An 11,806-nucleotide genomic window follows, 5' to 3' on the forward strand; every position below is an offset into this window, starting at 1 on the left:
GCCTTGAACAGAACTCCTAATGGAGCAGCTAGAAGGGACCCTAACGCTGAAGGCCAGCACTTCTTCCTGACAGACGTGTGGCGGCCTGCTTCTGCAGGGGAAGAGCTGTCTCTCGGACTTCTTTGCTTGAGCTGTTGCTGTTCTTTGTGCACCGCCGCGGAGGGTCCGGCTTCCTTCTCAGGCTGGGCCGATGGCAGGGCGCTGGGCGGGCGCTCCTGCGCTGGTGTCGGCGTGCTGTCATGGAGGGGAGGCCTGGTGTAGTGGTGCCAGGGGAGCCGTGCTGGAGGTGGACCCGCTTCCTCGGCTCTCCTTGGTCTTCGGGTGGATCCACCTCCGTGGGCTCCACGCAGTCAGCCCGTGCAGCTGATAGTGCCTCCGCTCGACACCGCCTCCTCTTCCTCCACGCTTCCTGCAGCCGTCTCTCTTCTCTCCGGCTCATTCTCTCAGCCACCCGCCTTGCTGCTGTGAGACCTCTTGGCACCAACCGTTCTTGGCAGGAGAGGGCCTCGAGGCTCGGAGAATTGTGGGCCAGCTGCCGGGGTCCCCTATTTACAGAAGGCAGTGAGGCGGCTTGTGACATCAGGAGGCCATGTGGTGGCGATGCATACGGCCACATATGTCTGTTTTGGGAGCTGGGGGCCTGTGGCCTGAAAGGTGCCCTGATGTGGGAGAAGGAGGAGGGTTGGAGGGGCTGAGAGCCCCTTTCCTGGGGATGGATCGCTCCCCCGTGCGATTCTGCTGCCCCTCGGGCACAGGGACTGCCCTCCACCTCCCCTTGTGTGCCCTGGGCTCCAGCCCCCTCCTCATCCCGTGCCCAGGGTGCCCTGGGTGAGATGGTGGCAACAGTGTTCCAGGAGGGTCGGGGTCCTCAGTGACCCCCGCCCACCCAGCTCCCTGCAAGTGGCGCAGTCCCCCGTGCCTGTCAGCGTTGGGAGGGGGCAAAGTATCCAGACAGCCCGCAGGCGGGAAAGAGAGGTGCAGCTGCCCTGAGCAAGGTCTCCCAGTGCTCCCTGAAAGAATTGCCGATTGCCAAGTGTGTGGGCCCTTGTCTCCCAGCCCTGCCCATGGAGCATGGGGAGGTGCTATCTCTTCTGTACTGAGCCATGAGGGAGAGAGGAGGAGAGAGCCTGGTGTCTTTGGGGCTGCGGTGCTGGTGCAACGTGAGGAGCCTGTCGGAGGGGTTCTTTGCAAGTGAATATCTTCAAACATAACATCAGCTGGGTTGTAGAAAAGACTTGAACTGTTGCTCATTGCCAAGAGGTATCTTCTAGGTACAGTTGCCAGGGAGTTATGGGAGGCCACTGATACTGATTATTCCTGAAGGCATGTTACAGGACTAGCTACAGTCCTAATCTAGTTTGACACCCGTGGTATGCATGTCCCCATTTCCATCAACCTCTTCCCTCTGAGCTTGTGTTTTCATATAGATTGTGTTTTCGTGATTCTTGTAACACCACTATATCTCTGCAGAAAAGCTGCAGCATGAGATTTCCAGTTTATCCAGCAAATTTTGGAGTTCTTCACAAATACTGTTCATAAAGCATCTGAACTTTATTCTTCTTATGGATTACATAAAGCTCAGATTTTTGCCCTGCATAGACAAAATCTCCTATACGTGGCTGTCTTCACATTCTTGCACATTTTCCTCAGACTGTGACCCAGCTATGTCTGAGGAGGGGAAGGAGGGAAATAAGCACAGATGCTCTCTTAATGAGGAAATACAAGAGGCATGGAAAACCATGGGTCTGTACCCACTGCTCTATCCCCTGAAGTATAGGGCATTGTAAATTGAAACAAGGCTAAAAGACTTTGCAAGAACCAATGGGCAGACAATATGGATCTTGGCAAGTCCATGGTGAATAAAGCTTCATAAAGGAAAACCAGATATTTTTAATATGTTTCTTCTCAGAAGAAAAACATAGGATAAGAGCTTACACCAGCAGTGCAGTGGGTGTTAATAGCCCAGTTCAGAGTTGCATCTGAAAGAAAGCAACCTCTCCTGGTCAGGAAAGGAGAGGTATCATCAATTTAATGTCCCTTCGTGGCCATGCAGAGCAGGTAAGAACATCAGTAGCTTCTGAAGCAGCAGAGTAGCATTGCAGTGGGTGAGCTTAGATGAATCCAGCTTCCTCTGGCAAGGTTGTATCTATGTCCAAATCTTCAGACAACAAGTGTCACTCAGTTGGATCTGTAATGTTAGATGCCATGACAGCAGAGCCAGGATGGTGAGGTTAGGCTCCATGAGACCGGATTTTTTTCACTCTAGTCCCTGTAAAAGTAGGAAGTGAGCGTTCATGATGTGTTATCTTAGATGAATGCCAATAAACATGCCTTTACAAAAGCTCAGATTTGAATAAGTCTTTTCCTTCTTCCTGAGCTGAAGGTAAAATTTTTCATCGTCTGCATTGGAACACCAAAGCTACCTGGTACTTTCTGTTCACTTTTCAGGGTTTCCTGAAAATACCCATCTGGTGGTTCAAGTCTTCAAGCCATAGGAAACATGGAGAGAACACACAAGACCAAGTGAATGGGATGACATGCAAGATGGATGCTTTGCAGGTGTCTCCTGCAGGAGGTGAGCTTGATCTGCTTTTGAAAGGAATCATATAGCCTGATTGTCTGTGATTGCACCGAGAGCTTTGAGTCAAAACCAAAATTTTAATCCAAAGCCTTAAAATGCTTTTGAAACCAATGAGTGGGAAAGGAGCCACTTAGGAGACAGGTGCAACTTTTTACAAGGCCATGAATGCTAGGTAGTGTTCTGATGTTCCTTAGCTATATTTGGTCAAGGGTAAGACTTCCAGTGTGTTTTGCAGCAGGGGCTCTTTACTTGTCAGTAAGTAAAATGGCTTCCCCATACCTGAAGGCAGTGGCTGAATTGTAAAGCATCTCCTCAATGAGCATAGAGGTGATTGGCTTCAAATGCCAGGCTCCTAATATCATACTTAATTCACGTCAGGCTATGTTGCTTTTTGAGAAGGTGTAAAAGGGACGATGAGTAAATATTACACAGCATAAAAGACACTACATACAGTATTTTAACCTGTGATTCTTCTTGTAAAGGTCAAATCCAAATGAAAAAACAGCTAGGGTAGGAAAATCAAGTGAGGGTTGAGAAGAAGAAAATTAAGTGGGGACAACTGTGCATTGGAAAATGGGAAACAAACTGATTTTTCCTTTCTGCAGTTTTAACTTTCCTTGCAGCACACTCTACGTTTCAGAGTCATAACCAATAATTAAGACTAACTTGAATAACTGGTCTTAGTTTTAAAATTTGATGTATAGGATCTGTTTGAACTCTTCCTGTTTGGCAACTGACAGAATGTATTTTATCAGCTGTGTATTATGTTTCTTGAACTGCCCCCCCTTCCCCCCCAAAACAAAAAAAAACAAAAAAAAATGAGGTCAGGTCCCTTCTCCAAGTGAAATCTCACCATGAAGTGACTGTTATCTCTTAGGACGATAAACAAAGTCATGTTGACTCTTGTGTTGTTTCTTTCTTCTTCCCCCCATCTAAAGATTCACCAGAATACATCCACACAGACATGGATCTTTGTTATGCTGGCAATATAGAAATAGCAGGAGAAGCTTCTTTGGAAGATCTGAAGATGCAGGTTAGATGTTCTCCTGTATTGGAAATGTACGGCAACACTGTGATTAATTGATCTCTATTAATACCTATTTTCTATTTCCTTTTCCCTTGTCTCCAGTATGTTCTGATATGGCATTTGCTTATATGCCATGTTCAGTGGTAAGTACCAAGAGGCAGTTGGAGCATGTAGCTCAGAGACTTCCTTAGTATGTACCCTGCAGTTGCCATTCTACCTCTCATGTGTCCTGACCTGCAAAAGCCTTGTTGCACTTCATCCAGAACTTTGGCTTGCAGCCCTATCTTTATTTCACAATGAAAAAATTCTTCATGAGAAGCACACACATACAAGCACTTCCTAAAAAGCCACTTTCCATTTCCACATTGTTACTGTATTAGTTTTCTGCGTTTTTCTTTTTTGTTTTTCTTTTTTTTTTTTTTTTTTTTTTTTGTATGCTGAATCTAATGAATAAAGAATTGCTTTTGATGCACAGAAGGTCACGTTTGTCATTCAGGAAGGTATAGCTTAGTTTCTTTGGCCAGAAACTAAGGTGCCTTTTTATGCTTTTTTTAACCATAGAAGTATGATTTTAATACACTAAGAAAACCCGACCCAAACCAAAAAAACCCCAAAAAACCCAAAAAGCAAAAAAACCAAAAACCCAACCAAAAAAACCCACCCCAAACCCACAAAAAGACATGAAACAATCCTATCACAAGGCTCTTTATTGTTTAGCCAGTTGGTTGTTCTACTTAAACTGCATGGGAAAGGATATCTCATCTGATTCTGATCCTGATCCATGCCAACACTTACTCTTTTGGGTACGACTTCAGTTTCAGTCTTTGGCAAACTACTGCTATGAAAAACGGACCATTTGCATCTTGTGAAAAAGGAGAATTGTCGTAGCATGGAAAGAGTATTGTGTCCTTGATAAGGGCTTAAAGGAGCTTGCTTGGCACTCTGCTAGAGACTGGGGTAATGATTCTGTCAGCCTCATTCCCTCCCAGTTATACAATTTTTGGTTAAAAAAAGAAATTCGGTACTTTTGAAATGTAAGTTAAGTTGAGAAATGTTGGGAGGGAGTGAAGTCCAACTTGCTTTGAGGTTGAAGAGTGACTAAGTTGATCATAGCCCCTACCTGTAAGTCACAAGCAGCAGCTGGTGTGGAATAAATCTTCATACCTTCCCCTATTTCTGATTGCTTTAGTATTGCACTGAGAATTAATAAATGGGTTTTCTTCTTTTTTCCAAGGAGACTGGCTGCTAAATTTACTGAAGAAATGTTTCTTTTTTTCAGGCTATGACATTACTGTGCTGCCAGGAGCAGATTGTCCCACTGCCCTCGTTTCTCAGAGCATGGACAGTGGATGACAGTAAGCGCCCAGCCAAGCTTTTACGAAACAACAAGCAGCAACTCAAGTAGGTTTCTTATTGAACGTGCAAGTAGCATTGCAACAGACTGGCTGTTGACTGGATTGTGGGATGGTTTGGTAGAGAAATAAATCAGCTCAGTCAAACATCAGCAGAAAGCTCATTTCTGGTTACTTCAATTTTTTGCTGAGCACGTTTTTTTAACTCAAGAGCTGTGGAAGGGAGACGTGTGAGCATAAGTAGATCATACCATGCTTATTCTGCTAAGCTTTATATTAGGTGTTTTTAAATGCCATTTTTTTACTTTTCTGAGTTTTTAATTTTTGTTCCAGTAGCCTCTTGCTTTGATTTTCCAGATAAGCACAGGTCTACTTGACTAAAAGAGTGATTTATCTACTCAGGAATTTAGAATATATGGTTGGAAATGTATATAATCTTTGTTTTGTTTTCAGTGACTATAAGCTGGGTGCCAGAGTGGAAATCTGCATAGAACCTTTGCAAAAAGAAGAGCATTTGGGGTAAGATCTCAAGATACTTATTACAGCAGTGCATTTGAGATGAGACTTAATCGAGCACCTTTTAACTTAAATACTTTGTCAGGATTACAGGTGTCAGTATGCAAGAAGACTTTGGAGCTTGTTTTTTGTTTTCCACAAACAAATAAGGGAGGGCGGGAGGGAGTGAAAACTGGGAATTCTGGATTCTGAAAGCATGATTCACAAAACTGCTCTATTTTCTCTTCCTGATGACAGCCCCCATGAACTGCTGCTTCGAGTCCAGATGGGCATACCAGGGGAGAGGGACTACTATGACTCCACGGATTTGGTGTGGGATATCTCCAAAGAATGTACAACCTGGGCACTGAGGCAACAAGTGGCTTCTCACTATTGTCTCCCTGTAGATAAAATTGAAATAGCCAAATACTTTCCTGAAAGATTTGAGTGGCTGCCAATATCTAGCTGGGTAAGATCTGGAATGACAGAATCCAACCGTTGTTTGAGAGAAGTATTTGTTGGTTTGTGCTGCAGTTCTTGAGCAAGCATATTTAAGCAGATGTTGGAAATCTGCCATGTATGAATCTTCTGCTTTGATTTTTTTCAGACACAGCAAATTTCAAAGAGGAAACGGAAGAAAAAACAGGAGAGTTTACAGTCAGCGCCTTACCACCTGAAAGATGGAGATATCATTGGGGTGAAGGTAAATTAACTTGGCTTTAATTGTTGCACAAGGATTAGGTTCAGGCACTGTCCCCTTTGCAGTATCTTAATTTCTTGCTAGTTTTCCTGCATCCTGCTACATCTCTATGAAAGTACTGGGATGTGGATCTGGACAACATATTGTGTGGATTGGAAAATTGTTGCTACTGGTGCTTTTTCTTCTTTTTCTCCTGTTCTTAACCAGTCTGATTCAAGTTTCGTGCTTCTCCCCTTGTATCTTGGTACTGGCACTAGAGGGCAATATGTTAGAGGGTCTTGTGCAGCTCTCAGCAGTCAGTTCCTGCTCTACGCTTGAACACTACCCGGAAGAAACTGGATTTTTTTTCTTGCCCTCATTTTATTGACTGGTTTTTTTCCCAACTCAGCATAAAATCCAAGAACAGTGCCCTTTAAAAATCATATTGTAAATTTAAACCCATTACATTTTCCAAAGAATTATTACAGATCTATTTAATTCTTTAAAAAATAATTACACAGTGGCATATTGAGCTCTGAATTAGGAATAAGGCTTATTTAGGAGACCTCCAGAAGAACATACTTGCTGGGTTTTAAAGCAGTAGGCAAAACAGTCTGATGCCCTATCCTGATGCATTGGACTATTTAGAGGAGTCCCTGAATAAGGCAAATTCTCTGTTAAATGCAAAAACTGAACAGAGGAGTCTAAAAAACTTTTCTGTCTTTTTGAATTTTTTTCCACTTAATTAACATGAAGTTAATTGCTGTAAAACTGGCTAGAGGAGATACACTGAAAATTAATTGCATAAACTGAGTAACGTGGGAAAGAGTTTTGGTAGATGAAAAGTGTAAGCTAATAAACTCAATCATTTTTTACAACAGAATCTTCTCCTTGATGACACTAAGGACTTCAGCACAGTGAGAGATGACGTTGGAAAAGAGAAACAAAGGCAGCTTGTGTTACAAAAACAGAAAAGGTATTGAGTATTTACATTTATTTTTCTTTAGAAATATGCAAACTGTTCTTTGCTGCTTTTCAGACTGGCTTGATACTTGGATAATTTTTTGCAACAGCGCTTGCTTGGTGCTCTCAGAGCACACAGTTCCAGTAGTCCTGAAGGAAGTGCTCAGATAGTTCAAACTCTTGGCTTTAAGTGCCATGTTCCTACACCAAGCCGCAATTTTTGCTCTTGCAACACACTGCAACATTTGTCCCTGCCTCTGGAGATGAAAAATGAACTGCTTGGCTGCACTGGCCCTGCACAGGTTGTAAATGTGGGCTTGCAAGGTCATTCTTACAACTAAGTGGAAATCAAGTTTCAGTCCAGGTTTGTGGTGCTGTTGGCGCTTAGGCTCAACTCTAATAAGAGGCATCTTAAATTCTCTTTTTTTTTTTAATAGTCGGCAAGCCGAACGCTTACATGACCATGTTTTCTCTGAGGAGAAGCTGAATATTAAGCACCGTAAACCAGAAGTGGCACTTTCTATCAACGTGGGTGTTTTCAGATAGCACCAGGAGATGATTTGCTGACCAGACCATACTACCTATGTACTCAATTGGCATGGAGTACCTCAACTGGACCAACAAGAGGGTCTTTCCTGAAGTGTCTTCAAGAATCACTGAGACAAACTGGATATATAGGGTTCAGGATAACTCTGATTTTCTTCTAATCTCTCTTGGGGGAAGTGCTTTAGCATCCCTTTATCCATGTGGTACTTTTTCTCAGGCTAGGTAAATGCACTTTATCCATGAGAAAGCTGATTAATATATTGTATAACCTTTTGGTGACTGTTTTGTAATCACCCTAAATGCTTTTTTTTTTTTTTTTTTTTTTGGTCAGATGCTGATGTCTTGCACCATCACTACAGCATTGCTGGGTTTTTAATGCAGTCATAAACATCTCTTTTTTAAGATTTTTTTTTTTCATCTCTGATCACTGAAGTTACTAGTGATACCAGAATTTGTTTTTGTCTCCTTATATATAAACCTAAGGCTGTAGTAGCTGGAGTCAGATTTCAGGAATGAAGGGAATGTGGAAATCTCTGGACAAAGCGTACTGAATTGGCAAAAAAAAAAAGTAAGTTCAGAATCTGTCAAGCTCTAAAACCTGAAGACCTTTTGCAATATGGAACAACAGTGCGGTAACCTATATATTTAAAGTTGCTAGGGCTTTTGTTTTTTTCCCATGAGCTTCATTAACAAACAAAAGGGATGGAAAAAATTGGCAGATCTGATTTTTGATCTTAAGTGGGTTTTATTGTACTCAAGAAAAAGGCTTGTATTTATTTTCAGTACTCTTATTCAGAGGACTTTCCCTCATTTCTTATTTTTTCAATTGTTCTAATATTCTTTGTTACATTTCAGAAGAAGTTTCTCTTGGTGTCACAAAGCTGATTTACAGCATCCATAACAGAAGAGGATGTGTATGGCTGACTACAAGCTGAACTCAGTAACAAAGGTTCTTAAGTAAAATGTTTACCAGGTGCTTATGAGACTGGATCTCAAGAATGAGAACATGTGTAACTAGCTGATGAGAGACCATATTTTTCTCTACCCCTGAGGTTGGGAATTGGGGTTGACCAGAAGCTGACACTTAAGCATCTTTATCAAAACTTTTTTAATGCTTACAATACTTAAACTGTGTTTCCCCCACTGTATGTGACTATTCATAACTTAATTTCCCATTAGGTTCAGAATTTTCTTTGAGCACAGCTAGTACTGACAAATTAACCCAAACTCTTGATGGAGTTAATTGTTTACAATCAAATTCTAAACATGTTTTGAATGATAAGGTGAAAATGGAACAGTGGCAGATAACATAACAAGCATTTCTATGCAGCAGTGACTTGCTGGTGGCATCTAACGTGTTTGGCTGTTAACGGCTGGGAACCTGTGCAAATGGATTGCCGTATCACATGAAGTCTGCTCTCAAACACAGTGCAGAGCTTTGTTGAACTGCACAAATGTCCGGAAACCTGTTCTGAAATGAGCAAAGCAATTGTTCAAAAATAGCTTTTGAACATAGCCTGAGGTATCCTTAGTTAAATCTGTGTTAACGAGAGGACAAAATACAAGTCACTTTTGGGGACTACCATAAATGTTTAACCTGCTTTGTGTAGGTGTAGAAGATTTTGTAGTAGAAGATGCCAGTACAGCAGACTACTAAAATTTTGGCTAATATGAGAAGATCTCTCGTTTATCTTTTATAGGTTAACAATATTCTGGTATTTCAGACAGCTTCAAGACAAAAAACCTGACACTCTCAGCTATCAGGAAAAAAAAAAGTCAAAAGCTCCTTGAAGCATATGATTATTATTTATTTCTTTGCATATCTTTAAAATTCAGCACGTGCTTCTGTGCTTTCTTAGGCTGATTCATTCAAGAAGAGGATATTTTAATTTCCTCACTATTTCGGTTGTAGGTAGGCTTTACTTGAATCTTGAAATCTTAGTAGTGTGGATAGATTTTTCTGACTGAGGTGAGGGCAGCCAATTGCTTTCCCCATCTTATTTTGCATCGCCTTCTTCCATATCAAGTGTTCTTGCGAGCCAAAAATGATCGTACATGATGATTACTAAGGTAAGCAAGAAAGGTTTGTGTCTGCAGATTGTTTCATTGCATTGCACTTACTTTGCTGTCACTTTAATTCCTCCAGTTCCTTGCTGGACAGCTGTACTGACCTCAGCCCTCCCACGTACCTGTTAATAACTCTAGCCTCTTCTAGAAAACACGAAGTTTGGAGAAATCTAAATATGGATTCCATGTGCTAACATGGGGATTTTAGTATGTGCCTTTGTTAAAGTGTAATGTAGCAGCGCCTGCACTGAACCAATCTTGGATTATTTCTAATGTTGGCTCAAAATGCTATTTTTTCCTTAAAACTATTGTGGGTCATTCCACAATGAGAGAGTTCATTAAAAATGGGGGTGGGGAGAGGGAACACCTTTTTAAAATGGAGTCTTTGTGATTCCACGGTTTATGATGGTTACATTCCAAAGCCTGGAAAAGCTTTCGTCTTTATTTTTCAAGTGTTCTTCACAAAATAAAAAGTAATTTCTAATTGATTTGTCTGTCTGTGTCTCACTAAATACATTGATTGGGAATAGCATGAATTGGTTTCTAACGCTGGACGGGGCACAACCTTCATTAAGCTTTAATTTCCAAATCTGTTCCTAAGACAGCATTCCGATCTCTGAGAATTTTCCCCAACCCAGCTGGGGTTGCACTGTACAAAGACCTGGGTTCAGTTAGAGGACTGGGATTTTGGTGCAAGTTAAAGTGATTTTTAGCTTGTGTTTCTCCTCTTCTTCAGAAAGCATGGTCTAGTATTTACTTCCCAGTATTCCAGCTCCTAGTTTGTGCACAAATATATTAATCTGGTCTATTTTTTAAAGGAACTAGCATACATCATCTAGAGGACTGTGGCTCTGCATAGAGTAAGAAACATGGATTGCTAAGGAATGGTTATCTTTTGTATCTGCTCCTGGGGCAGCCCTTGTAAAAGAGCAAGTGTGCAGCTCTGGGAATCTTATTATAAGAAAATTGTGTGTTTTCTTTTCCTTTTCCTCATAACTCATTCTAGTTTGCTGAAGTGATTACAGAGCAGGAGGAAGTGGCTCACAGAAAAAGCAAGTCCTTGCTCACTTCAGTCCTCCCTCAGTGGCAGCTGAGCAGAGCTGTCATGTTCTGAGGGGTGTTGGAGGTACAAACCCCAAGAAGGAGGAGCAACGGCACGGAGGGATGGAGCTGGGGCAGGTGAGCTCTGACACGGCGGCTGCAAGCTGTGTGCAGGAGAAGCTCTCTGGTTCTGGGACTTGCTGGCTGCTTTGGCTGTTTGCCCGAAGCTGAAGGGAGGGGGATGCCAGGAATGCCCTCCAGTGTGGTTAGCTGCAGTTTTGGGATTTTGCCAATACTTCTGCTGACATTGCCTGTAATCGAGGAGTTAATCTTCAGACCTTGCAGTATCCAAGGCCACGACATCTGGAGGCAATGATACCAAGCTGAGTTTGCAAGCAAGCTTAGAGAGACCAAGAGGTGTGAGCTCCCAGCCCTGGAGTCAGTGCCTGGAATGCTAACAACTAAACTGTTATCTTTCTGTTTTCTGGCTGACCCTTGGTCAGCACAGCTCCATGTGCAGATAAATGCAAAGGATGTGATAATGATACAGCTCTTTCTGTGGATCTTTATTACTGCCAGGGCAGTGGAGGCCTATAAGCTGTGTTTATTGAATGGGGTTTGCAAGTACTGCTGCTTCTGCTCCTGTTTGATCTAGGCATTTGTGGCTTGTAAGAGCATCGATCTTCTTGGTAGCTGGTGGGTTTCTTCCAAAGAGAGTATCAGCTTCGTGGTTAACACATCTATAAATTCCTGCATTACAAAGCTTTCCTATAAACTTTAACTGCAGCCCAAACAGATTTTAATTCTGGTGGTTGTATTTCAGATGGTGATCAGTAGAGGTTAAACACCTGCTTTTGCTAAAATGTCCTTGCTAATCACTGGGGAGAAACATATTTAGAAAAAAGAAAACAAAACTGGCCTTAGGCCATTGTGCTTGCTTCCTTGCTGAAAAGTTTTACTGCAGTTAAGTAACTCTTACTCATTCTAGGGGTTAACCATGTTTAATTTCCTCCGTGGCCCACTGCGGTAGTGTCTGAGCAATGCCGGCATTGCTC

General features: G+C 42.2%; 1 protein-coding gene across 11 annotated transcripts in view; it reads left to right on the top strand.

Annotated features, from left to right (window-relative positions):
- Positions 1 to 10,198, top strand: part of USP40 (ubiquitin specific peptidase 40) — a 40,215-nt gene extending 30,017 nt beyond the window's left edge. For 8 of the 11 annotated variants that reach the window (XM_069782170.1, XM_069782168.1, XM_069782167.1 and 5 more), the window contains 8 exons: positions 2,449 to 2,575; positions 3,520 to 3,614; positions 4,888 to 5,009; positions 5,414 to 5,479; positions 5,714 to 5,924; positions 6,063 to 6,158; positions 7,016 to 7,110; positions 7,535 to 10,198. In XM_069782170.1, coding sequence (XP_069638271.1) covers positions 2,449 to 2,575; positions 3,520 to 3,614; positions 4,888 to 5,009; positions 5,414 to 5,479; positions 5,714 to 5,924; positions 6,063 to 6,158; positions 7,016 to 7,110; positions 7,535 to 7,643 — 921 coding nt within the window. In that variant the 3' untranslated portion in view covers positions 7,644 to 10,198. Of the gene's footprint in view, positions 1 to 1,490; positions 1,856 to 2,448; positions 2,576 to 3,519; positions 3,615 to 3,710; positions 3,752 to 4,887; positions 5,010 to 5,413; positions 5,480 to 5,713; positions 5,925 to 6,062; positions 6,159 to 7,015; positions 7,111 to 7,534 lie in introns of those variants that run through there. The other 3 variants (XM_069782176.1, XM_069782175.1, XM_069782171.1) reach the window with 3 other exon arrangements.
- The last annotated feature ends 1,608 nt before the right edge of the window (positions 10,199 to 11,806 follow it).

Source organism: Haliaeetus albicilla, chromosome 4 (genome assembly GCF_947461875.1).
Source record: "Haliaeetus albicilla chromosome 4, bHalAlb1.1, whole genome shotgun sequence".
Taxonomy (NCBI): Eukaryota; Metazoa; Chordata; class Aves; order Accipitriformes; family Accipitridae; genus Haliaeetus; species Haliaeetus albicilla.